The 27,203-nt window shown below is 45.8% G+C and overlaps 1 protein-coding gene across 5 annotated transcripts in view; it reads left to right on the top strand.

The window, feature by feature from the left end:
- Positions 1 to 20,811, top strand: part of FHAD1 (forkhead associated phosphopeptide binding domain 1) — a 37,894-nt gene extending 17,083 nt beyond the window's left edge. For 4 of the 5 annotated variants that reach the window (XM_082229826.1, XM_082229827.1, XM_082229824.1 and 1 more), the window contains exons 11-30: positions 293 to 400; positions 799 to 873; positions 1,557 to 1,709; positions 2,520 to 2,715; positions 3,472 to 3,542; positions 3,629 to 3,751; positions 4,262 to 4,369; positions 5,427 to 5,516; positions 6,031 to 6,256; positions 6,838 to 6,919; positions 7,337 to 7,443; positions 8,770 to 8,929; positions 9,798 to 9,930; positions 13,913 to 14,048; positions 15,059 to 15,180; positions 15,519 to 15,614; positions 16,563 to 16,783; positions 17,642 to 17,807; positions 19,898 to 19,969; positions 20,613 to 20,811. In XM_082229826.1, the coding sequence (XP_082085952.1) occupies positions 293 to 400; positions 799 to 873; positions 1,557 to 1,709; positions 2,520 to 2,715; positions 3,472 to 3,542; positions 3,629 to 3,751; positions 4,262 to 4,369; positions 5,427 to 5,516; positions 6,031 to 6,256; positions 6,838 to 6,919; positions 7,337 to 7,443; positions 8,770 to 8,929; positions 9,798 to 9,930; positions 13,913 to 14,048; positions 15,059 to 15,180; positions 15,519 to 15,614; positions 16,563 to 16,783; positions 17,642 to 17,807; positions 19,898 to 19,969; positions 20,613 to 20,708 (2,541 nt within the window). In that variant the 3' untranslated portion in view covers positions 20,709 to 20,811. The remainder of the gene's footprint in view (positions 1 to 292; positions 401 to 798; positions 874 to 1,556; positions 1,710 to 2,519; positions 2,716 to 3,471; positions 3,543 to 3,628; positions 3,752 to 4,261; positions 4,370 to 5,426; positions 5,517 to 6,030; positions 6,257 to 6,837; positions 6,920 to 7,336; positions 7,444 to 8,769; positions 8,930 to 9,797; positions 9,931 to 13,912; positions 14,049 to 15,058; positions 15,181 to 15,518; positions 15,615 to 16,562; positions 16,784 to 17,641; positions 17,808 to 19,897; positions 19,970 to 20,612) is intronic. The other variant, XM_082229828.1, reaches the window with a different exon arrangement.
- The last annotated feature ends 6,392 nt before the right edge of the window (positions 20,812 to 27,203 follow it).

The following is a 27,203-nucleotide window of genomic DNA, read 5'->3' as shown; positions in this document are numbered from 1 at the left end:
TGATCTACTGGTAGATTTTGGGGTAGTTTGCAAGGGGTTTCTGACTCCAAATTGTTTTAGCAATGGCAAGAACAAAGCAGTTTTTTGCACCTAAATTAGGCTACTGAAAAGCTAACTGGGAGAGACGCATCTTGTCCTTTGCTTTTGTATCTTTTGCAGTTTGGTCTGGCTGGTAGGTCTTGCATTCCTTATGAGAAGCAAAGCAGATGCAGTAAGCCTGAAGTCTGCCCTCCCTCTGGCCCCCACCCTATTTTTGTACAGCCTTGCTATCCCCAGACTTTCCCTGTTTCAGGCTGAAGGGGACCTGAAAAAAGAGTGTGAGAGGCGATCCCAGCAGTTACAAGAAATGGGGCGCAGGGAGCGCCTCATTAAGTCGGATCTGGATCTGGCAGCAACTCAGGTAGGGGCAGCTGAAACATCAGTTATGGTGTCCTGGTTTGCACATGGTTAAATTAGCCAAAGTGTGGCTTGCTTGTTTGAATGATCAAGTGGATTCTGGTCCATTAAAATGTATACAATAAGAAAATGTTTTGGGTACCACAAGATTCCTAGTTGCTTTTCAAACCCACCGTATTTCTCAGCAAGGAAGCTAGTGCACTCACTGGACGTTTTTAAGCAGAGGTTGGATGGCTAGCTGTCAGGGATTCTTGAGCTGAGATTCCTGTCTTGCAGGGGGTTGGACTAGATGACCCTTGGGGTCTCTTCCAACTCTACCATTCTGTGATGGAAGGGGGTGGTCCCTGCTGTCAGTTAAGTTTTACCATCAACATTTTTTCACTCTTGGTTTTCTGCCGTTAGGCACAGCGCTTTAGACACCAACTTACCGAAGCTCTCTTTTCACAACTTCCAGAGAAGGCGCTAACAGATCAGCAGGTAAGATCTTTGTCCGTTAAACACAGGAAGATGAATGTTGTGCTGTGGACCATGCTGTTGCCCACCACCTTTGTTGAATTCCTTGCCATGCCATGGGCACCATAAAAACAACCCTAAATGATTTATATACCTCTGAAATACAAGAGTCCCTAAGCGGCTTACAAAGATACACTACACAAAATAAGTTAAAACTATAAAATTGAACCTCAGTTGAAATGCCTTCCATAGGTGCTGGAAGTTGCGTAGGAAAGAGGCCTGTCTGACCTCACCTGGAAGGGAGTTCCAAAAATTGGACCCACGATACAGAACACACAACTCTTGGTGGATGCAAGCTGTGCCTGCAAGCCATAGGGGACCACTGAAAGGTCCCCCAGCAGGCCAGCCCTGATTAAGAGCATCACACAACACAAACATACACACACACTCACACAGAGCGAGAGAGCCTTATGGGGTGGAGGTGTATGATGAGAATTCACCAGATTCCATTATTGTTGTACTGATACAAGAGGTGAATTTTGAGCAAAACAGGGGGTGGGGACATGTGCTTTCAACACGCAGCTTTACTTTTTTATGAGGAAATAAATATTCAAATGTATTTCAGGTGGGAAGTGAAGCATAAAACCCAGGAGTGAGCAGATAAATAATATATACTGACTTTTTATTTGTTAACCCACACATATCAGATTGTTGAGAAGATAGAAGAAATCCAGGTGACCAGTGAAGAGTATTGCCAAAGGGAGGCACTGCTGAAAGAGGAGTTACTTGCCAAGAACTCTGAAATTGAGGAAGTGTCTGAAAACGTTGAGCTGTTGAAGAAAGCGTTGGATGGACTTCAGGTAATGCCTTTAGACACATCTTTATAAGATATTAGCTTTCTCATTTTGTTTAGATGAGTTATGGTGGAATTCTACACATGCAGATTGCACAGGACTGGTCTGCAGCAGGGGCAGGAATGCTCAGGGCCAGGGGCCACATCCTGCCCTCCAGTCCTCTGCCTGGTCCACAGGACTCTTCCCAGGCCCTACCGCTCACCGCTCCTGCTCCATGCCCTCCTTGAAAACTTTTGCCTAGTTGGAAGTGTCCCTGAACTGCAGTAGTGTCACTGGTTTGCTTGATCAGAAAATGCATGGATGTAAAAACCTCTGACATTTGTACCACCAGGATGAAGCCAGTTGTACAGAGGAAAGAATTGCACCTGTTGCTCCGCCCATTTTGTTCCTCTGGCCCCACCCATCGCTGTCATGAAAAAGGCTCCACTGGTCATCTAAATAAGTCCAGTCCAGATTGCTAAAACAACTCCCTAAAAGAATCTGTCTGTGTGCCTTCCAGTATCCAGTTCATCAGGCTTATACTTGGGGATTACTTTTTTTTAAGAAAGAAAAATAATTGGCTTGGGTAATTGCTCTGGAGTGTTGAGAGATGACTTGGGGGGATTGTTATCTTTTCTGAATTCCTTCCTTGTAACAGGAAGATGAGGGCTGTTGAAACACAACACCAAATGATTTATTGCTAGAGAAACTAGCTGTTACATAAACAGCCGAGAATATTATGTGGGGAAATGAGTCTTCACTGCTGCTTCAAGATAAGAATGACCCACACTCATGTCTGTGTGGGTTTGCTTCTTCTCTTCCCTGTTTTCTTGCCAGGATTTCTTGGGAACCTCTTATTGCAGCAGCAGCTTGAAGAAAGAGATCTGCAATCTCCAGAATCTGTGCCTGACCCCGCCTGCCTTGGGAGTCCAGACCTCAACAGTCGGAGTCCTCTGCAGTTTGCTGGGCTGGGTGGATGCAGTGGAATGTCTCCTTCGGGATGTGGGGCTTGATGTGTCTGACTCTGAAAAAGGTTCCCTTGCCTCTCTTACATTTTCTGTACACATTAATCATACTGTAGGACCCTAAGTGAGAGTGCAATGCTGCCCTAGGTTCACTGCCCCAGCCAAAGTACCCTCTTCCCTCATCATAACCAAAATCCAGCACCTGCATTGTAACCATGATCCGCCCCACCACCTGCCAACAGTTTATGATGGTTGATAAGTTATTAAGCATAACCATAAAAATTGTACTTTTAGTTTTTAGAATTTTACACTGCTTTGTGTGCCATTTCTGGCAGAACTGCAGTTTATAGATTCCTAAACAAATAAACAGAACCTGCTATAGCTGCTTTTTGTAAAATAAAAAGACAGTGGGAGTTCCAGCCATGTGTTTTTTGATCCTGAAAATGGAACATGTAATCCAGGAAAGAGAAAGATTAGTTGTCCAGGTAGAAGGCAATGACATTATGTATATACACACATACATGTGTGAGCACACACCCCTTTCAATCCTGAACTTCCTACAATGAGCACAGGCCAGTGTTCATGATCCCACCCACCCCATTTCATTCTCACAACAACCCTGTGAGGCTGATGGGAGTTGGAGTCCGTCAACTTCTGGAGGGCTGCAGGATCCCTAGTCCTGCCCTAGTCTGTTTTTCACTGCTGCACCAGAATGAGCTCCGTTTAAGGAAACCTGGCTAAAGAAAGGAATTTTCCAGGAAACAGAGGAGAGAGATGAAGCCTGGTCACTCCCTTCTGTTATCATGCTTGTCTGTCTTTGTCAGGAATGGCTTCCTACATGAAGAAGCTGCTGGGCAAACACCATGAGACCATGGCCAAACTCCAGACGCTGCAGGTAAAAGGTGTTTTCCCTGAAGTGAGCTTCTCTGGCTGAGGCCAGTAGCCCAAAGCAGGCCTGACGGTCTGACTCTTTTGCTCTAGAACCAGCTAAAGATGGCAGAGATGTCTCAGGATTCCCTCCTGCAGGAGAAGCTAAATGAACTGAAAGAAAAACTTGAGGAGCGATTTCGAGACAGAGAGCGAGAACTTCAGGAGAATGAGAAGGTACAAAGAAAGCTTAGGGGTGTTTTAAAAAGTGTTTGAACCCACCTTCTAAATGGAAGTGGCAATGGGGACATACTAGGCCTACATAGTAAGAACTGAAAAAGGTGGAACAAGATGCCCTGATCTGCTATCAGGGAGGAGCCCACAGAGCAAGGCAGGTCAGTTGTTGCGGCATCACAAAGTAATAACAATAGTAATAGTAGTAACAACAACAACAATACAAAAATGCAATTACCTAAGTCTACCCCCTTTGGAACTGGTATCTTATTAATTCTGGTCCTCCGTCCAATCATGCTGTGAGCGTACACCTCAGTAGCTCATATGCTTGGTATTTTGTAACTCCCCCCTCCCCCAATGCTGTGCCCAATGCAGCTAATTATTTTTTAAGGGCCTCTCCCACCAGAATGTTAACTTAACATTTGTTCATCTGTCACCAAGCTGTTTCTGCCTAGCAAATTTCCTTCGTTTGCTTTAACGATGTTAACAAGAAGAATTAAATTACTTTCCCAGGTTCTGGAGGGGCTGGCTGCCCTGGAGGAAGCAAAATTAAAGGAGGCCATTGATGAAGAAAAGAAAAAGGTCCGAGATTTGGAAGCTCAGATGAAACGATCAGCTGAGGTATGTAGAAATCTGTGGGCCTGCCTCCTCATTGCCATCTCACAATCTCCTCTAGCAGACAGCTAGAGAGATAAATATTTATAGTGTGCATTTTGAGTGTTCAAAGGAAGCACTTCTTCCTACATTAAGATACTTAATAACCATAGGTCCTTTTCCACTTTTGTATCACACCATTCTTCTAAGGAACTAAAGACAGAGTACATGGTTCTTGCCTCCCTTCACCTCCACAGTTTGCCCTCTCAAAAACAAACAAAGAAAGAAACAGACAAACAAAACAAAAAAAAAAAACCTTGGAGCTAGACTAGGCTGAGAAGGCATGGGTGCCTCAAGGTTACCAAGTGGCTGAGCGGGAGTTTCATACCTAGGTCTACCCAGCCATAACTTGACACTCTGACCATTCCACTACGTTGATTCAAAGCCAAGTATGGTCTGTGTTGCTCTCTCCACTACAATGGGCATTATGGTTTGAATGTGGCTTCTGATCCTCATTTGCAGGGCAAGCACAAGTAATCTGGATGTCTGAGACAGTGCGTCTCAAAGGGAGTCAGATCACAGAGGAGGAGGAGGAGGGAGGCAAACTGAGCTCTTGACTAGGATGCTGGCAGCCCAGATTTCTAGTCCCTACTTGGCCATGAAGCTCACTTGGCTGATGATGCACCAGTCACTGTCTCTCAACCTTCCCTGTCTTCCAAGGCTCTTTGTGAGGCTGCAGTGGAGAACTAGATATGCTGCATTGAGTAAAAGGTGGGATATAAATGCAAAATACCAGTTAGTAAGCTTTGAAGCATGTTCTCCTTTGCCATAGCATGGCAATATATGTGGACTAAGTTAGAATTGAAAGAGGGATAAAATAAAGGGTCGTCATCATTGCTTCCCCACCCCGCCATTCTCATCTGAAGTCCTCTAATCCAGACTCTTCCTGGTGTCTGATTTCCTGCAGCACAGTTATTGGCAAGTTAAACGCTGGTCTGCCAGGCTTTTAACTAAGATAAACCACACTCCATTCTCTGAAGCCTGGGTTCTGTCTTCTCACTTATTGCTAATATGTTCTTTACAGGTAATTGAACTTAAAACAAAATCAGAAGAAGCTCTAAATGCCAAGATAAAGAAGGCTCTGGAGAGCCTAGAAGAGGCTACAAGAAGAAAGGTAACTGGTGACAGAGGAGTGCAAGCAATTCTGCTTGAGGGTTCAGCAGCTAGAAACTCCTGGCCCCAGATTTGGCCCTTTGAGGAGTGACAGCTGCTCCCACGTTTTCAACTTGGAGGTGAAAGACAGCAGCTGCTGGAATGGGAGATTTGTGAAAGGCCATTTTGGAGGGTTGGAAATTAAGGTCTGGGCTCATCCACCTCCCACATCTCAAAGCATGTCTCTGAGATAAACCAGTTACTGATTTAAGTGCTGTATTAAGAAAGTTTTCTAATTCAAGTGAATCATAATCTCCTCCCTCCCAACTGCCCCCAAAATTTGTTAAGAATAACACACCCTGGGGAGAAGGAAACTGATGAAGGACAAGATGCAAATTGAACAAATAAATAACTAAACATGAAGGTTTGCTGGTTTGATTTTCTCCTAGCACCCTTGACAATGGCTTTATCTGAAAAAGTCACCCATGTGCTGAGCAAAATGAATGAGTTCTGTTTGGGGGTTTGCTCGTTTTTAGACAGTGGCAGAAGAGAAGCTAACCATCTGGGAGAAACGTCTGAAGAGCATTGAGAATGAGAATGAGATGCAGAAGCAGAAGCATCAGGAGGAGATAACAGAATATAAGGAACAGATCAAGCAACACTCAAAGACAATAGTGGACTTGGAAGACAAATTTGTGGAAGCTGTCCAGAAGCTGAAGGCGGCAAAGGAGGAAAATGCAAAGCTTCAGAAGCAAATAGAAGGTCAGCAGAGAAAACAGAATGCTCTTGTCTGGCGCCCTTGGCATATCCTGTCATACTTGGGGCCAGTTCACGCCAACAAACTGCACTGAAGTTTTCTAAAATAACCTGCTGATTGATTAACTCAAGGGGTGACTTTTTTCTTAAATCAAAATTTTTTAATCAGTTACCCTAACTGAGTAAACAATTAACTGTTTATTTAAATCAGCCTTTTCTAAGCTAGCGGCCTCCAGATGTTTTGGACTACGACTCTCTTTACCCCCAGCAAACACGGGGATGATGTGAGTTGTAGTCTGAAAAACGATCCTGAGAGTATCTAACCATCTTAGGGACAACTGATTAATCTGAATAGTTTACTGATCAAAAAAGCCTATTGTTGAACTCCAGACAGATTTAAATGTTCTCTTAATGCTTTCGATTTCTTTTTAAAATGTTTTAAATAGTGTTTTTTTTAATTGTATGGTTTTATTACTCTGCTGTTTGCCATTCTCTTCTTGAGAAGTCATCAGGATAATAATCCAGATGTGAAACCTTACATTTCTCAGAATATTTTTATATTTTTGGGTGTCTCTCTTTTTCCTCAGACATGCAGAGGGAATCTTGCAAGTTGTTGCCAGCTCATCCACCAGAGGTTCCTTGCCAGGAAGGGTCTGATGTTTTCCTGAAGTAAGTCACTAAATTTCCTATCGGCTTCCTATTGCTGCTTTCTATAGCATAATTACTCAAAAGCTGTGGGAAAAGGAAGTATTGGAAATAGCAATATATGTTTGTGAGAATTCTAAACAGGGGTAATGAGTCATATTTCCAAAGTGCATTATAATATTTTGAGGCTTGTCTAATCAGTCTCCCATTCTGGTGGCATAACTTGACAGTATGCTAATGAGCCCCTTTGATGAAAGCCATCTGCATTTGTACCCCCTAAATACGTATTGACTCCCATAAAAACTGGAGGGAGTTTTTTTCATAATCTTCCTCATGATAGACGTAAAAGGTTTTAAAATAATCAAATAAAGAATGAGCATCTCAAGCTGCGTTATTCAGACTGAATTTTTTGCTTCTTCATTTTTGTTTCACAAACTTCAGGGAAGGATTAGCAGCTGCAAAGCATGAAATCGTGTCCAACCAGGCTGTCATTTCAGAGTTAAAGAAGGAACTCTCAGAAGCCAGAGCCAGGGTGTCTGATGTGATTGGTTTGTAAAATGGCATCACGTAACTTAATATGTTTTTTACCACCTTCCCTCCTATCCTCAGCTTGGAGCCTATTAGATGTTTTCCAACTACAACTCCCAGCTGGCTGGACCTGATGGGAGTTATAGTCTAAAACACCCAGATAGCACCAAGAATGCTCTGTCCATACCTATCTGGGAGCAAGGCCTGTGAAACTCAGCCAAACATAGGATTGCACTGTTAAGAACTAAAAAACTGGAACACCTTAATAGAAAGGGACAGTGGATCAGTTCAATCAGAGATCAAATTTCTGCTTGCTAATAGAGAGAAAGATACTACTGGGAAAGTGTCTTCCTTTGTCTGGGCTGCAGCAAATACATGTATATAATGTGTGCCAGTTTTTATGGTGCATGATGGCCCTGTTGCTGTTTGTTTATGATGCTTTGCTTTTACTTTGTTGGTAAGCATGCATAGGTGCCTACAGTTTGGAAAGTGTTTGAGAAGAGGGAGTTCCATATTTACAGAGTTGGGGTGAGCAACCTGTGACTCTCCAGAAACTGTTGGACTCCAACTCCCATCGGCCCTTTAGCTTTGGCCATGCATGTTGGGCCTGATGGGAGTTGGAGTTCAGCAACATCTGGAGAGCTGCAGCTTGCCCACCTCTGTGGTAGAGCCAACACTGTAAATGGCTCTAGGATCCTTTGCTGTGCTAATGCGACACAGAGATGCTTTTAAAGAAGATCTTTCTACATTGAACAAATGCCCCCATGGAGGCCCAAGTTTCTAATATCCAAAGTTTGGTTAGGAGAAAATGGGAGCACCTATCAGCTCACACAATCCTTCCTCCTTCCTTATCATGCACAGAGCTTCCTTTTTCTTCCTTTTTGTTGGTGTTTCATCTACACCAATGTTAATCCAGTTCTCACTAGAATGTGTGCATCCCCAGGTTGTAAACCCAAGTTTGAAACTAACCATGGTTAGAGTTAAAATCGCTGCAGGTGTAACATTGCACAAAGTTAACACAAAAACAGAAGGTGAACGGTCGCATGTTCCAGAGGAAAGAGAAAATGAAAAGTATTGTGGGAGCCCACAGTGCAATCCCCCTCTTCCAAGTCAGGGCTAGGAAGTGAAGCCCTCTTAGGTGTATTGGGCCAAGGTACTGAAAGTTTGGTCATAGTTCATCATCTCTGTCTTTCCTGCTCCTGGGTGTGTGTGTCTGCATCAGGAGTGGCAAACTTCTGGCCCTCCAGATGTTGGACCTCCAACTTCCACCAGCCCCAGCCAGCGTGTAAATCTATAGGATCTACAGCTAAGATAGCCCAAAACCACTCCGAACTCCCTTTGTGCAGGAGAACTCAGTGAAAAACAGAAGATGGAGCTAGAGCAGAAACGGCGTCTTGTCCACAGCCAAGCCCATGAACTCAACCAGCTTCGAGAGAAACTCTTTGAGATGTCCAAGCTTGTGGACCAGAAAGATGCAGACCTCAAAGCACAAAGTGAAGAATTAAGGTAGGGGGGTTATTTGTATCACACTTTTCATCCAAGGAGCTCAAGGCAACGTTCATGGTTCCCTCCCAGACTTGCCCTCACAAGAACCCTATGAGGTTGGTTCGGCTGAGAGATAGTGACTAACCCAGGGCCGCCCAGCAAGTTTTGTGGCAGAGTATTTGAACCCATGTCTCCTCAGTCCCAGCCTGATTACTCTTAGCCCTATGCCAGCCTGATCTCTGGTGTGAGGCCATTGCTGCGAGTGCGGGGGGGGGAGGAGGAGGAGTCTGGATTTGATATCCCGCTTTATCACCACCTGAAGGAGTCTCAAAGTGGCTAGCAATCTCCTTTCCCCTCCTCCCCCACAACAAACACTCTGTGAGGTGAGTGGGGCTGAGAGACTTCAGAGAAGTGTGACTGGCCCAAGGTCACCCAGCAGCTGCATGTGGAGGAGCGGAGACGCGAACCTGGTTCCCCAGATTACGAGTCTACCGCTCTTAACCACTACACCACACTGGCTCTCCCTTGGGGGGCTCCCTTGGATGGCCTGCACTAAATACAGCCGCACCAGAACAATGTGTTTTGAAAACACTTTCTTGGTGATGGTGGTAGCTTTGGGAGTACAGATGGAAGGTCCCAGCTGTAGCTTCTTGATATCTCAATTTTAAAAAGTGGAGTCAGAAGGGATGGAAAAGCCTATAGAAAGCTGGTCCCAGACCCAGTAGATGTTGCTGGGCTTGTTCAGCCAGTAGGTTGACTCTGCTGCTTCCTCTTAACCTCTGCTCTTCACTAGATGCTTGCTAACATCTGCCTTTGGTCTCCACCACCCATCATTCTCCTTTAGCAACAACTTCTCCTCCTCCTTCCCCTCTTCCTTTTTGGAGTGCAGGAACATCAGAGGGAAGCTGCAGGAGCTGGCAACAGAGAGGAAGGAAAAGGCAGGTGAGCCCAAGAAAATTGTGCAGCACAAGAGCGTGCAGACAAGGTCCTCCACCCCGGACGAAGCCCCCACAAGCAAGAAGGCAAGTGGCACTCAAAGCAGGGAACACTGCGGAGCACTCTGGTAGTACTGGTGGGGACCTCTCCTGCACCTGGTATTTGCCTTCGCTGGGAACATGGATGCAGAAGACTTGGGGCACCAAAGCCCTGTCAACCAGATTGACAGTGGTGAGCTGTAAAATGGGAATAAGATGGCTCAGCTTTCAGGATCATTGTAAAGAACACAGGGAGATCTGTATGCAGAGTCCAGTTACAGGTCCAATTAGTATTGTCTGCACCAGCAGTGGAGAACCTCCAACCCACAGGGCTTATGGCTAAGCCTTGCCCATCTACTCTACCCTGATGCCGTATATAGAATGTCAGGTGTCGGGCAGCTATAAGGTGGAGCTGGTCTACACTCACCAGTGCTGAAAGGTTTTAGATAGGGGTCTTTTCTAGCCCAAATTTGGTATGCTGGGGATTGAACTTGGTCAGGAATCTTGTCTTGAAACAGACACATGACTGATTGGTTTCAACTGCTCGTCTCTGTGCCAGCAGGACAAAGGTGGAGGACTCTTTTTGGCCCAAAGGTGAATTCCTTTGTGGGCAGGTTTTCAGGGGCTACTTGTCAGAGGTGAGGAATGTGGTTTGGGAAGAGGGCGGCATGACTTTGCCCCTGGGGCTGAGTTTCCCCACCCTTGTGTCACAAGAGCACACTGGTCAGTAATCACACAGTTCAGAGTTGGAGTTAACTTTATTAGCAAACACATGATCGCCACAGACATGGTTGAGTGTCAGGCCTAATGAGCACAACAGCTCATTCTTGGTGGTCTTCCTCTATGAAAATCAGTTGTCAAGACTGAAAGTCCCCGCCTCTTATCACCTAAGTCCCCACCTCTCCAGGGCTTTTCCAGGGAACCAGAGACTGCGCCTGCATGCAGACACAGTCCCCTCCACCCTTTTCATGTCTCTTCTGGTTCTGGGAGACCAGGGGAGAGAGGAGCTTGTCACAGCACAAAGGGGAGACCCTCATGACTCTTCTCCAGCGTGACTCATCTCTGTCTCTTGGCCTCCCTCCTTCCATTCTCCTGCTTGTGCCTCTGATTCTGGACTTTCTCTGCCACAGACTTTCCCGGCTCACTAAGCCCTGCTACCTCTTCAGCTTACAATACCTCTTCCCCATTTTCTCCCCCTGACCACTCATCATCGTGCCACCACCAATCCCCAGGCTCAGAGCCTTTTTCCCTTGGGGTTTCCCAGCTGGTTTCTCCCATAATTCCTCTGTGTCCAACCAGCCCATGACATCTTGCTCCAAAAGAATTGTGCCTGTTGGAAGCAAACAAAATGACTGAAGATGCCCTTTATGTTTAATTGCTCTAAAGCTGTTGAATGAGTCAGCATTGCCAAAATGTCATTTTGTGCCTGTAATGATCCATTGTAACCTAGAAAAATGACAGCATACCCAGAGCCTGACTAAGTGAGACCCCGCATATCTCACCAAGCAATGATCTTAACGATGAACGTTCACATAACCTATACAGTCTCATTAATATTCAGGGAAGGGAGGCAGCCTGTTTGGAACGTGACAGGTTGCATGTGCAGTCCCCGGCACCTCGAAGTTGGGCTAGAAAATGCTTCTATTTGAAGTCTTTTAGTGTGTTGCCAGTCAGTGTAGACCAGTTCTGTCTTTTCCCTGGATTAGATATGGTGTAAGGTGCAGAGCAAGTGGGCAAGGCTTGGCCAAATCGGGGGCCTAATTTATGGTCACCAGATTTTTTTTCAATGAATCCAGGGACACTTTTTTTTTTTTTTTTAAGCTGAGTAACAACAGGGAGTCAGTAGTGGGGGTGGTGAGGCAAAAGACACAAGCACACATACATATTGTATAAAGGTGCAAAGCCCTTCTTTCACAACCTGTGAAGAGTTTTTTAAAAACTGGGAAATGGCGTGATGCCGCCCATGACTCCCGAGCTTCCCCCGATCTCCTGTCCCCTTCCTCCCAGAAGCCCGTTGTTCTGTCCAACAGAACCTCCCTAGAGCTGTTGCAGGATTGTTCCCCAAGAGGAGGCAACCCCCTGCAGCTCAAGCAACAGCACACAACTTTGCTAACATTTATCTCCTGTCCCGTGTAACTTGATTCTCATTAAGTACCTATCATCCAGGCATGTTGTGATAGGTAACTGGCAAATGTTTTTATAGCACTTTGCAAAATGTGAAGTCTTGTTAACTGCTAAGTGTGATTGTAATTGCTCATTAGAGTTGGAAAGGCAGCTTGTGGGAGAAAATAAAAAGGGACATTCTCAGGCACCCCCATTTTATTCCACAAATACTTGCACACGTGCACACAAAGCAGAGTTGTTTTATGGTCCTAGTTCCTTTGCAAATAATGGTTTTATCTACCCTAAGGAAAGCCATGGGCGAATTTTCAAAGTCTTTTCTGGGCCATATGTAGCAGCAACTAATTAGATTGCATCTGCTAAGCAATTTGGACAAGAATAGTTCCTTTTCATTGGGGGATTAGGGTGGACTTTGGGGTTTCTTACTCTGATTTTTTAAAAGGACAGAGGAAAAAAAATATATATATACATATACATACATACATATATATATATATGCCTGAAGATGACGAGTGAGACCTCGTCGAAACGTCGCACAGACACCCCGACTCTTACACGGGAAGACACCCGAAGACACCAAAACCTGCATTCCTGTACCCGTGAAAATCTACGAAAGCAAATATATATATGTATATATATATAAATTTAACTTATTCATTACTATAATTTCTGTATACGAAATATCTTATAAACTTTCCATTTGTATACAGTGGTGCCCCGCAAGACGGAAAACCCGCTAGACAAAAGGGTTTTCCGTTTTGGAGGCGCTTCGCAAAACGAATTTCCCTATGGGCTTCCTTCGCAAGACGAAAGCCCATAGGGAAATCTCCGGGACAGCGGGGAAGCGCAGCGCGTCTTCCCCACTGTCCTCGGACCTCCTCCGAAGGCTGGCGGTGGGGCGGAAAGCCCTTCTCCCCGCGCCAGCCTTCGGAAGGCTCCTCGGAAGGCTGGCGGTGGGGAGAAAAGCCCTTCTCCCCGCGCCAGCCTTCGGAAGGCTGCTCCGAAGGCTGGCAGTGGGGCAGAAAGCCCTTCTCCCCGCGCCAGCCTTTGGATGGCTGTCCTGAAGACTTGCAGTGGGAAGAGGGTTTTCCTTCCCACCGCCAACATTCAGAATGCTGTTCTGAATGTTGGCGGTGAAGAAGAAAAACCCTCCTCCCACCGCAAGCCCCCCCTCTGTTCCCATACCTGTCCTGAAGGATTGCGGTGGGGAGAAAAGCCCTTCTCCGCACCGTCAGCCTGGCAAGCGGTTTCCATAGGAACACATTAATTGATTTTCAATGCATTCCTATGGGAAACCGTGCTTCGCAAGACGAAAAACTCGCAAGAAGAAAAAACTTGCGGAACGAATTAATTTCGTCTTGCAAGGCACCACTGTACTCAAATTCTGAACACTTAAAAAACTATATACCTATAAAATCAATAATACGCCTCTGCTTTGTTAAAAATGTGTCAATTTTGAATTTTTAAAAAGAAAACTTTGATAAACTAGGTGAAAAATAAATGGGATCTCAGAAGATCTAATAGAGCAAAGGATTTGTTTAAGGGAGAGAGAAAAATGTGTGTGCATGTAGAGTGGAGGGAGGGGGGGAATTGCAGAGATAAGGAAAGATAAAAACAGGAACCAAGCTTAGCTGATGTTGTAAAATCAAGATGGTGCCCTGAGGTTTCTGTCAGTCTCTGTTCCCTGTTCTGTGAGCTGGAACATTGCCAAGGCATTTTGATGCAAGAGAGCTACTTCCCTGTTTTTTAAAAATGGAACTCTTTGAGCGTGACCTTCTTCCCCTTTTCATGTAGCGCCTTTTGTAATTTCTGCATTGAGGAATCCACATGGAAGCGAGTTGCCCAGAGGGGCCCCTTATCACCTTGTTGCCTCAGAAGAGAATTACTAACCTGAGCCTGTTTCCTTCAGGTATCATCCGTGAGCCTGGCTGATCTGGGAGCAAGATGTAAAGGCTCCAGACACGAGGAAATCATCAGTCGCCAGAAAGGCGCCCTGGCTGAGCTGCGGCAAAGAGTCAGAATGCTAGAAAGGGGTCACCCATTGGGTGAGTGCTACATTTCATGGAACGCTTGCAGGCAGTCATTTGTGCAGGTAGCTTTTGCAAGTTGTGGGATGAATTTGGGTACCTGAGAAACAGCAGTAAGAAATCAAGCATTGCTGTAAGGCTTCTCTCCTGCAAGCACCTGCACAGGTCTAGTGTAAAACACACACATGGTAACAAGTAGCTTGTTAGCGGAGCTACTACATGCCTTTAAATTCAGGTACAAATGCTCAAAAGGGCTAAGTTCCACCTCCCTCCCTCATCAAAGCAAGTTGCTCATGAGGAGTTCTTCATAGCGCTGCAACACCTGCCTTGCTCTGTGGGCTCTTCCATGGGTCCAGAATAGACATCACCACATCCTTGTGTCAGAAACCTCTATAGCAGAGGTGAAGATCCTCAGACCCAGGAGCCAAATGTGGCCCTCCAAGCCTCTATCTGGCCCTTGGGGTGCTCCCCAGCCACACCCCTTCTCCCCAAGCTATGCCCCTCACCAGTCCTGCTTTGCACCCTCTTCATTAATTTTGCCTGGCGGGACTGAGTCTTTTAAGTCTGATAATGCTCCTTGCTTGCCCGGGTGGAGAACGGTGCAAGTGTCTGCAGAAACTCACAGAGGTAAAAATTCACATTTGTTGCTCCACCCCCTTCAGCCTCTGGCTCCACCCACCACTGGCAGGTTGCCCTCGGACTCCCTGCCCCATTCTGTGAATTAATAGAAAGAGAGCAAGTTAATGAATTGCCATTGTTCGTGTGTAAAGGATTAAACACCTGCTCACCACTTCTCCAGTTGATTTTTGAGTTCCATGTGAGATAGAAAGTGTCTAGTCCAGATCACCAAGTGAGCTTGGCAGCTGAGCAGAGATTTGAGCCTGGGCCTGTCCTGCCCTAGTCCCAAGCACTCCACCCCATAGTCTTCGACCGCCGTCCCTGGAATCTTTCATCCCGTGCAAAACGTGTTTAATGTGAGTTTCAAGTGAAACGGGAAGTGGCACAGTACGACGACTTCTCTTTCTCAGGTTTTGAAGAGAGAATTGGAGAGCCACTTAGAGTGCTTAAAAAAGGCCCAGCTGAGAAGGGAGATGAAAGAACAGAGAAGGAGCAGGTGACAACCCTGATGACAGCAGCAGATGCTAATCAGGTAAACTGAACAATGCACAGTATCCTGGTGATGCTTTCTTTAGAAAACGTGTCATGAAAGGAAGGAAGGAAGAATATTTGTTGGTGTCTTTTTGGTCGTAGCTCCCACCTTGATAATCTATTCTGAATATTTCAGAATACATTATTTCACATTAGGAAGAACTTCCTGACAGTAAGAGCTGTTTGGCAGTGGAATGGGCTCCCTCAGAAGGTGGTGGACTCTCCTTCCTTGGAGGTTTTTAAACAGAGGGTGGATCAGTCATCTGTTATGGATTCTTTAGGTGTGATTCTCTTCCACAATGCTACAATGCTATGATTCTATTTCCTTTACCCTCCCAGCTTCAAAGCAGTGTTTCCAGAACAGATCCCAACTTGACCATAGAGAGGACTGCAAAGCTGGAAATGGCTGACGCTTTAGACCTCAGTGAGAACATGGTATGAAAATGAAGAATGTGTTAAAGTACTTTGGGGGAGGGGCTTTGTGTTGCAGAGGACATCACAGCATCCTCTCCTGATCTGTGTCTAGGGGCAGAGATGCACTCCCAAGAGAGCGTGCTACAAATACTGCTATTACCATGCGCTTACATCAGCGATGGTGTCAGGTTTGAGCCCGCCCATCAGCAAGTGCCCTCAAGTACCCACCCCATCCCCTGCCTTCAGCAGGCTTCCCCTTGCCATGGTGGCAAGACTGCCAGCAGGCAGCCACATTGCAGTCTGCAGGACGTGGCTGTGAGCAACCCGAAAGTTTTTTTTTAAATCTACCATAATGCCCAGAACCATCCTCTACCACCATGGCTTGGGGTCAGATAGGCTTCAGCAAATTCCCAAAGGGGCCAGAAGCTGACACTGACCTTCATTTGCATCAGGGCTGAGAAACCTCAGACTCAGGGGGCCAAATGTGGCCCTCCAGGCTTTTCTTACCTGAACTCCTGCCAGGCCACCTCCGCTTCCTTCCTCTGGCTCAAGTGTGTCTGCCTGGATGGACTATACAGGGAGATGTATGTAGGGTAGGCTGTGTGTAGAAACCTCTGACATAACAAGGGTAAGAGTCATATCTGTGGCTGCACCCAATTCTGCCTCTGGCCCTACCCATCGCTGACGTGTGGCCCCCAGAAGGTTACCCATGAAGGAGTATGGCCCTCAGGCTGAAAAAGGTACCCTGCCTCTAGTTTATGAGGCTACATAGTACTAGCCCTCATAGCCCTCCTATGGATTACAGGTGGGTGAATCAGGAACACGAGTGGGTTGCTCGCTTAGCTCTGCAGCTTCAGTGGTAATGCAAAACGAAGACATCCACTTGGTTTCAGAGTGGGGGTTCTTTTTCCAGCTAGGGGAATGCATGCCATTCTCGCCGATAGTTTGCTCCCTGCTCTTTCCCTCCAGTACCTCAGCCTGATCCACGATCTCGCCAACCTGGTGAACGTCAAGGAGCTGACGGGGATGCAGACGGTGAAGCACCTTCCGTACGATGAGAGGGAGAAACTCGGGGTGCGACGGCAGAAGGACCTCGGGCTGCTCTTCGACAAGATCAGGAAGCTCAAGGATCGCCTCGAGAGGAAAGAGTCGCTGCTGAAAGAGTACGAAAGGGACGTCGGGCAGTTCAGGTACAAAGGTGACGCGCGCACGCACTGTCTTTGGGGCACCTTTCTTTTTCAAAGAGCCTTTTGTATTGATTTATGTCCCGCCTTTTTCCTCGATGGACTCAAGTCAGCTTACAGATAAAATAAGAACAGCTAAAAACATAGGGGAGCGGGAAACGAGTCATTCAAAAACAACTAAACATTAATAGAATTAAAACTCTCTCTTTATCTCTCTTCATATATATATGTGTGTGTGTGTGTGTGTGTGAGAGAGAGAGAGAGAGAGAGAGAGAGAGAAATATCTTTTTTTAAAAAAAAAAGATGATTGCAATAAAAATGGCATGGCACCAGCCCTTTAGTTAAGGGAAGACTCTTGATAAATTAACTCAGTCTGCATCTGTATTGGATTTGAAATTATTTATATATATATTTTTATTCTTCATTTTTTAATTAATGATTTTATCATGTTTCTGTTAATTTTGCACTGTTTCATGGAAAGGGATTCAGAAATGAAACGAAATAGATAAGGTAGTGCTTGATAAATTTGTCATGATTGAAGCTCATTCCATTTATTATGAGAGGTGGTGGCATGTATTCATTTCTTCTGGGTGTTTCTTTACCATCCACTCAGCGGTGTCCTCGGTGCAGTTAAATATAGCCTCATGCCTGAACATTGTCTATAGGCGACTAAAGAGTTCCTGTAGGTGACCAAGCAGGAGTGCTTTTGGGAATTCCAAGCACTGGTTACTAAGTTTTTGTTGATTAGTAACTTCTAATGACTTGCAGATTTCACTTATTGTAAGCTTCAGAGTGATGTTTCCCTTTTATAATGCGGTTTGCAACACACCAACTTCCAGCTACCCTGTCTGTCTCATCGCACAGGACAAACAAGCAGACTCTGCAAGCCTGCCAGTCTGAGCTGGCCAAATTGGCTGACAAGATCTACCGAGAAGCTGAAGAGAAGGCTTTGCTGAAAGAAGCTCTGGAGAGGACTAAATTGCAGCTGACTCAGGAGAAGAAGCTGAACAGGGCTCTTAAACAGCATAAGGTAGGTAACAGAGATCCACAGCGCCACTGGCAAACCTCTGCACAGCTACACTGCCGGTGTGAAGGCCGTTTAGCAATCTTCCAGGCCGCTGCTGTGTTTGTATTTTGCTCGCCCCTTGGGAAGGAGAACTGGCTGAGCAATGGGGAGGGTTTGTGTGCCACCCCCTAGGGCCGAATCCTGAAGGGTTGCCATCATCCCAGGGGGGAAATCCAGCTCAGCTTCATTCACGGGGTGAAAGGAGAACAGAATGCAGTCAATTGAGGATAGGAGGCAGGAGGCAGAAGGGACAGAGAAAGTCTTTTCCACATAGGGACCCTTTGCACAGAAGCTAGTTCAAGCAGCCTTGTAAGTAAGCCCGCCCCCATCAAGTTCCTAGACTGCAGAAAAAGATGCTACTTCCCTGCTGGGGGCTAGCAGAAAGGGTAATGGAGAGCTATGTGCTGCTGGGTGCCAAGGAATAGGCTTTTTTCCTCTAGGATCCCACTTGGTTTCCACATTAGCTGTAGAGGAGAGATGGAACATTCTCCTGCCAGCCCCTCACTCTTCTGCATGAAACTCTGTGTACTCACCCACATGCTACCCCTGGCCGCCTATGGCTACGAGGCTAGTGCTTAAATGTAAGGGTGAGTTTTGGGGAGAGGAAGACTCTCCTGGTCTGCTCGTCTTCCATGGCCATGAGTATCAGGACTGGGGATCTTCCTGGTTGCACGAGCCGCCATATGATTTTCAGTTTCAGGGGCATGTGGGCTGCTCTGCCCAGTCTAGACCACCTGCCCACCAAGCAGGACTATGTCAGTTAAGGCCACTGTGCAACAGGTTGTCTTACCATTCAGCAGCTGTAGGATATAGGAAGCTATCGTATGCCAAATCATATCATGGGTGCACCTAGTTCTGTATTGACTGCCTTGGCTGGCAGCAGCTGTCCAAAGTGTCAGACAGGGCTCTGTCCTAGTCCTACCTGAAAATGTCAGGGGTTGAGCTTGGGACCTTCTGCATGTAAAGCACTCTGCTGCAATCAGAACTGCCTCATCTACACTAGCTGTTTCAGCTGAAATTACTACCCATCTTTCAGTCACTTTTTGCAGAAAAGTCATACAATGCCATCACCAATATGTTACATTCTGTGTCTCTTTCCTGTTCTGTGATAACCAACCTCCTTTTAAAATGCAACTGCAGCACCTGTTGATTAGGAAAGTGCTGCTGAGGGCCTTCAGGACTTCTGTGCTTCTAATTAGAAACTTCCTTCTTTCAGCTTCGCCTCCTGTAATTGCTTCCTGTTCAGCACTAGTTGCTGCTTAATTATTGAGCTCCTGTTCCCCGGAGAGTGGTTTTATTGGTCTGCTCTCCTTATTTATTTCCTTCATGCTGTTAAACTTGCTAATTAGGGGGGAATTGATTAGTAATCCTGCGGCTGCACTGAAGCGAGTAACAACACTAGCAGGGAAAGCTTTTAATTTAAGTTGCAGGCAACCTTTGGAGAATGGAACTTACTTGTGAACTTACTTGTGAACGAACATGGTAGAAGCATCTTGGCCACCAGGATAGACATTTCCAGATCTAATGGTGCTATCTTAAGTGCCATTTTCGTTCCAGGTTGAGCTTGACTGCTGAAAAGCATCTCCTCCACAGCATTAAGGAGACCTTAGTATGGAAGCAGCCTTTCTATTTCTGTAGGGTGAACAGGCTTGAAGGCATCACTTAGGAGCAAGGAATGAGAAATCCCTGTACTTGGAGAAACCCATAGTCACACGCCATCGAGTTCTGTCCTAATCCCCGATGCTAGAGATGGAGTATTGTTAGGGCATCTCTCTCTCTCTCTCTCTCTCTCTTATTAAAGGCAGCAGGTTGCTGCGGCTTGACTTGCAAACTGAGTTAGGGACAATTATATACACAAGTGCACATTCCTAATTGCTTTAGGCTGCAGTCCTTCACTGACTGACATCCCTGCCAGCTTAACTGAAAACACAGAGACTTATTCCAGCGCGCTCGACCAACACAGCTCGGAGAAAAGCGACGGCTGCATTGTTTCTTAGCTCTGTTGCTTTGCCAGAGAGAGATTTGCCATTTGTTCCCTGCTGTTTCCACCCTAGAATCAGTTAGAGGAGAGGAAGAGTGAGATTTCGTCGTGTTACGCCTGCACTCTGAAATTCAGGGATAGCAAGGTAGGAAATTGGCTAGCCAGTGTAGTAAGAGTGCCTCTTAGCCGACAAGCCATAAATGAAGATAGTTGGATAATATAAGTGGGGAGGGGGAGGTCCTGAAGAGCAGGGGTATCATTGGTGGAAACCTGCTTGCTTTTTCAGAAAGCCCTCAACTTCGTTTTGTGTGTTCTTGGCCCACCAGGCCGTTTTCCCCAAACCACACCACTTGCCCCACAACTTGCATCATATGTGATATCCGGTGTGGGGCAGGTAGGAGTGCAGCAGCAAGATCAAGCTCCTCGCACATCATCTGATAGGCAAGGATTTTGGTCCTGCTTGGTTTGGGGGTGTGAGCATGTTCCCTGGGAGGAGCCTGCTGGCACACCCATCCCTGAGTTCATCAGATAATGGGCAGAGAGTTTAACCCTGCTTGGTTTGAGTACATCCACAGGGAAGTCGCTAGTGTGCTGAGAGCTTGAGGAGCAGGACTGAAACCCTTTGAGTTACCCTTTGTGGAGAATTCAATCCTACTCGGTTGCTCTTTGCCCCCACCCCCGCAAGCTGGTTTTTGACAGGCATTTGACTTGCCGTTTTTGCTAAAGTATAAATGTAGAAGCACACACATGTGTTTTGCTCTGTATCTTCCCTTCTCTGTCTTATGCAGATGGCAGCCCCTAAGAAACCATTCCCTGAAAAGCAGGTGGTTGCGGGGCCAGGAGCAGCCTGTAAGAAACGAGTGCACTGCAGCACCTCTGCATAGGAACAATTCTGCTTACCCAAGGAAAGCGAGAGAGAAGGAAGATTCTGGCCAGCTCCTTGTCTAAGCTTGTAAATAGAAGATGCTGCTACAACATTGCATAAAACACCTGGTGTCTTATTATACAGAATTTATTTATATACATATATGTATAGACTTATTTGTACAGATGATACTCATATATGGTACATTGTATCTTGATTACGAGAAATGTATAGAGACTCAACTCAAAATTATGTATAAATTCTTAAGATCTTCCGATACCTGTAACAGGGTTTTTTTGTGGGGGAGGGAAGAAAGATGGATTGTATCCAGTGTTAGTCCTACTCAAAGTAGACCCATTGATGGCGGTAGTCATGACTAACCTAGGTCCATGAATTTCAGTGTGTTACTTTTGAGTAGGACTTGGTTGGATGCAACCTTTTGTCCAATCTGGAATCCCATCTTTTGGAATCGTGGATCTGGTTCTTTTGTACATCATCATTTGACAGATTTTATTTATTATGCATGCCTGCATGGTGGGGAGGTTGAGCTAGATGATCATTGAGGTCTCTTCTAAATCTGCCTCCCACCTTAGACGAAGGTTTGCAGGAGTATTTCAGCCAAGCATGGGAAAAGGCACCAAATCAGACAGCAGATCACCAGGACCACAGCTAGCAAAAACAGGAGATACCAAGCACCAAGCTCACAGAGGAGTAGCTTTGAATGTTGGCCAAATGCTGATCTGGAGTCAACTGAGAGTTTTAGTAAGTCCTACAAAGGGAAAGTTTTTCATTCAGAGGCATCTCTATATAAAGTTGAGAAAGTCTTTTGTCCTCAACCCTGAAGAGCCACAACCAGTGCTTTTTTTTCTAAAGAAAATATTTAGGGGTACTCTCATTTTGACTCCAGAAAATCACCATTTTATAGTTCAAATCAGGAAAAATAAATACAGTAAATGGACAAAAGTACAAAGATTCACAAAATGTTTAGGGGTACCCCTGCATACCCTACCCCCAGAAAAAAAGCACTGGCCACAACCATTGTAGGTAATCCTGAGCAAGATGAATCTACAGTATGACTTGGTATAAGGAAACTTCCCATGTTCCTAAACTTTGCAAAAGGTGGAAGGGGTTAACTTCCTGTGTTCCTATGCAGGTCTGAGCCTGGTCAGTGCTTGGACGGGAGACCGCCTGGGTACCACGATAAAAGACATGTGGCATACAAAGCACATATAAAAGATGGAACTGTGTAACTGATAACTGTTGCCTTCGCAGTTGGGGGAAGCCCAGGGAAAGATCAGGGGAATTGATCTCCTGGGAGAAATCATTAGGATGTTTTACATACAGATGTGCTGATAACCAAGAACCTTTCTGGTTTACTCCAGAGCCCCTTTGGCCACATCTGCGTTCTTTCTGCAATATACAAGGGTTTATTTCAGGACAGCACACAACCTTGCACGTCTCCTCTGCCTCGGAACATTTTGCAACAGCCATCCCCATCTGTTCTGCGAAGACTGGTTGGCATCAGATCTTCCCAGTAGAAATTCTGGAGTAATTTGTTCATGTTCCGTTAGCATTAATTACACCCTCCAGAAATAACCGTTTGCTAGCCCCCGTTAGTTCCCAGCAATTCCGCGAGCTGACCTTGCCAGCAGCCAACTCCTGGCATCTGCGTCTTGAGGCTCTAAGTGAGACGTTGACATCATCTCCCTCTTTTGCTGTAGATGAGTTTTGCTCTTCTAATACCATTCAAAATGTTCTCTGATAATTCCGCCATCTATAAAACAATCTGTTACGTTAATGAAAAGCTTCACACTTTCAATTACAGAAAAGGGTTTTCTTCCCATTTTCACTGCCACCACTCCCAGTCATCCATCAAAACAGATTAAACCACCATCCTTAAATAAAATAAAATAAATCCCCCACTCATCCAGATTGGCCTCCTATCATGAAGACAGGGGGGCTTGTTTTCTTAGGAAATCACTGACTCTCCAGAACTGCCATGTGGAACCAACCTGTTACCGTCCTCGGTGTTGTCAAAATAGGCAGCAACAAGCACAAATCAAGGCTATCCAAATAATGCATATTGCCAGGAAACTCAAAAATACAGCGCCCAAGTTATGAACATTCTGTGAAATCCAGAAAGCCATCATTTAGAAGAGCACGTCTCCATCTGGACTCAGATCTTTGTGGGTACAAATCTTGGTTTGCCACGATTGCGAAGGGATCAAGCTGTACGATTACAGGGGTAAGCATTTTGCACAAGTCCAAATGGGATTTTTTACTTTTTATTTGCAGATTCCTAAACTGTTTTGCAACCAAAAGTTACCATACCCATGTATAATAAAACCAAGATAGACTACAAAAGATTACATAGTAAATTACGTAAAAGCAATAATACTATCTCTACAGTTATACAATTAATTCTGTAAAATGACTAGGCCATCCTTCAGGGAAAGTCTTCTTAAACAAAAATATCTCCAATAGATGTCAAAAACACCAGGCACTTGTCCCCTTTCCGTTGGCAACTGATTCCAGAGGGCTGGAGTGGCAATGCTAAAAACCCCCAGGGCACCTCAGGGCAGTACTCAAAACAACGCCTTATCAAAGGCTTGTTTCCAGCACAGAGATTGAGAAATATGTCAATTTCATATTATTTCAGTTTCTCATTTTTTCAGTTCCGTTCTTGTTAAGTTCAGTTCTCCACATTTCCACAGCAATTTGCAGCTATGTTTTTAAGTGTGCACACAAAAAAATGGTCAGCATTTTAGAGCACATTTCTCCCAAAGGCCTCATTCAGTGTAAAGGCAGTTTCCTAAGTGCCTATGTTCTTTCCCCACAAGAAGAAGGAAAGGGGACTTTTACTTTAAGGCTAACAGTGGAACCAGGGGTGGGTGGGTTGTTGGGATCCCAGCTGGGGAGGGAAGACATAAACTTCCCCTCCATATGCACTGTGGTCCCAAAGAAAATGGCACCCCTATGTATTTATTATTAATTTTATTTATTTTTTAAGCCCCAATGAAAATCTCCCCTTCTGCACTTATGATTTTTATTTTAATGCACTTTCTAAGGATGCATTTAATGTCCTGTCTTATTTTGACACACTAACAAAAGCATAACAAGGGATACAAAAAGACAAAAGAGAGATTTCTCCAGAGACGAGCATTAAAAAATCAGGGCTGTCGCTGTCAAATAAGGACATCATGCACAAACAGCCTCAACTATAGTTTTGAACCCTCGAGGCTGGCAGTGCCGCTTCTCCTGCATGACCCAGCTCTGCCAGGGCAATCAGTATTAAGAATGCCAGCATTGGGACGTCATAATCCCTTGCACAGCAAAGGCTCCTGTGTCACAAACGGAGGATTATGACTGCTGCAGGGGATTCCAGCGGAAACAGAAGCTGAGCTGGAAAGGAGAAAGCTCATCAGAACTCAGATGTCAGTGGATAGACGAAACAGAATTTAAACCAATTTGCCTGCCTGTTTTGTGTTCTCCCCCTGCCCCCCAGCAAAAACATTTCCCCATCCAAGGAGTCCTCTGTGGTCATTACCACTATATGCCTTAATGTCACTAAAAAGCCCATTGTGCGTGCCCAGATCCACAGCAGAGCATGTATCTGGCTGCCTTTGAAGGAGGGTTTGTCACCCTGCTGCATATCTGCAGTGACTAGAGACTGATACCACTCCGGATGTGGAGACCACAATGACCCCACAGAGGGTGACTGCAAGCTCAGAGCAGTAATGCATGCAGAGGCTCAACAGCCAGCCTCCTCTGAGCATGTATAATTGTGCTACTGTTAAGGATTATTTGGAAATAAATAATAGAAATACTGTATGTAAATGTCCTTATTTAGATCTATGATGTGGCCACATTTGGAACAGACTGTGTGTGTACAAGTTTGGTTGCTGCCACTTGAAAAGGAAATTTATCGTTATTCTTACTTATTGAATTTGCCGTTTGCTTTATATTGCCCAGCAAGATATACTAATGTGCACACAGATGACTTCAACTGCTTTCTACAGAGTAGTTCAGGTGCATCCGTCAGACTTCGATATCTAGAAAAACACCTAAATACCCAGTCAAAATACGCATCTATCACAAAAACTGCAAGCAAGATTTCAATATCTCCAGAACTCTTCATCAGGAAAAGCAGTGAAGAAAGGGAAATAAGCAGAAAGCTTTATTGATGTTGATGCTGCAAAGTCTGCATTTTGTCAGGGTCTTAAGACATCACGTAGGAGGAGATTGTAGTCTTAACTGGATTAGTCCAGAATCCATAGTAGGCAATACCTTTACAGTGGTACCTCGGGTTACAGGCGCTTCAGGTTACAGACTCCGCTAACCCAGAAATTGTACCTCGGGTTAAGAACTTTGCTTCAGGATGAGAACAGAAATCGTGCTCCGGTGGCGCGGCAGCAGCAGGAGGCTCCATTAACTAAAGTGGTGCTTCAAGTTAAGAAAAGTTTCAGGTTAAGAACGGACCTCCAGAACGAATTAAGTTCTTAACCCGAGGTACCACTGTATTAAACACTACTTCCTTTGTTTTTTCTGTTACCTAGAAGTTAGGTATCTGTTGTGGAGTTAATCTGATTATTCTGTGAATTAATCAACTAAATTAGCAGGGCATCCATCGCTGATTCTGCCACTCAGATGTTTGACAGCAAATGAGGGAGAGCACACTGAATCCAGCCCCCCACCCCACCCCAAATAGCCAGATGAGCAAGTGCAAGGAGGGGGGGGGCTCCGAACTTCCAGCCACTTCTCTCCCTGCAGAGAGACATGTAAGAGAGAATGTAAGAAAAGCACGCAGATACTTCATTTATTCTGCAGTTCCGCGTGGAAATGGGTTCTGGCAGAATTGGCCTGAGCCTCCAAGAGCACGTTGCACTGGAAGAGGAAGTGAGAAAGGGTGACAATCATAAAAGGAACCTTTGTGCCAACAAGTATCATGTTAGAAACACAGAACTGTAGAGTTGGAAGGGACGCCATGGGTCATCTAGTCCAACCCCCTGCAATGCAGGAATCTTGGGGGATCCTACACTAGAGTATGGAAGCTAGAAAGCTGTGCCAGTGACTTTAATATTTAGCTGCCCCTCCTCTCAAAAAAAAAAAAAAAAGCACTGATTTTTCAAATATTTAAACTGAGTCCATGGCTCTGCAAGCAATTAATTACCTTAACATTAAAGAAAAACTTGTTTCACAATCAGGACTGAGGATTCCATTGTCGTTTAAAAGAAATAATTGGGGGGGGGGCACGGACAGGGCTTGTAAGCAGTTTTACATCTCTGCGTACTAACATCTGCCCCATCTTCGCCACCCCCACCCCCACCCCCACCCCACTCCACAAGATGCCCACTGATGAGTCTCCAGACAGATTGTACAAATGTCACCAAGGAAAAGGTCAGCGGATGGCGCTGGCTTGATAATATCTCCTACAAATCTGCTGCTGCTGCTACATCCCACGGGGCATCTGGTTGGCCACTGAGAAAAGGATGCTGAATAGATGGGTCATTGGCCTGATGCAGCAAGCCCATCCCCTGCTCTTAAATGACCTCGACCCTTGTGAATTGCAAGGGACATTCTTCTGAGATTCGGCAACCTGGTTTCCTCCAGATGATCTTGGACACCATCATCTTGACAAATGTCCTACTGGGGTGTGGCTGGTTGTTATTGCTGAGTGAAGGTTGAGGCCTGTGATGAAGAAGGAAGATCCCCTCCTTGACGATAGTGCAACAGAGACCAAGATCTGATGGATGTTCCATCTATACAGAGGCAGCTGCTAGATCAGGCTAGATTGGGCCACTTTAGCCCATTTGAGTGTCAGCTCTGGCCCAGCCCGCTCTTCCAAAGAAGCTATGGAGGGACGCTGTGACCTGCCTCCATCCTGACCCCCATGCCGCAGCCTGGTGGGGTGTCAGCAGCTCCCCCAAATCCTTGCATGCTCTGCCTTGCAAAGAGGTAATTCATTACTGCACACCTATGGGGGGGAGCGAAACCCAAGACAACACAATGCCACCCACTCCAAGCACTGCAGCCTGACCCCTGTCCACCAGCCCTAGCTGGTTCTCTGGGGCTCCTGTCCATCTTGCACCCGGATCCTTTGCATATATACTTGGGAGCAGGCCTCACAGAAAGCCACCACTCCCAAGCAATGCACCCCAGGGTGCGTGTTTACTAGGGAAGCAGTCCCAGAGAATTCAAGGATGGAGCTCCCTCTCCCCAGAGCCTTGCACTCCATCCCCTACTACACGCTTACTCGGGAGTAAACCGCAGAGGACACATTGGAGTCCATCCCCTAAGCACTGCTGCCCATAAGACCTGGTGGATTCTGTGGGGTTTCCCCAACCTTGCCCCCCCCACCCCTACACGCTTACTCAGGAGTAAACCGCAGAGGTCACATTCTTGTCCATCTCCCAAGCACTGCTGCTCACAAGCCCTGGTGGATTTTGTGGGTCCCTCCTCTCTTTCCTTCCCTCTCTCCCTCCCTCCATGCACCGCGATCCCCTACACGCTTACT

Source organism: Podarcis vaucheri (assembly GCF_965113315.1).
Source record: "Podarcis vaucheri genome assembly, chromosome: 7".
Taxonomy (NCBI): domain Eukaryota; kingdom Metazoa; phylum Chordata; class Lepidosauria; order Squamata; family Lacertidae; genus Podarcis; species Podarcis vaucheri.
The sequence above is the reverse complement of the archived record's forward strand: the minus strand, read 5'-3'. Positions and strand labels throughout refer to the sequence as shown.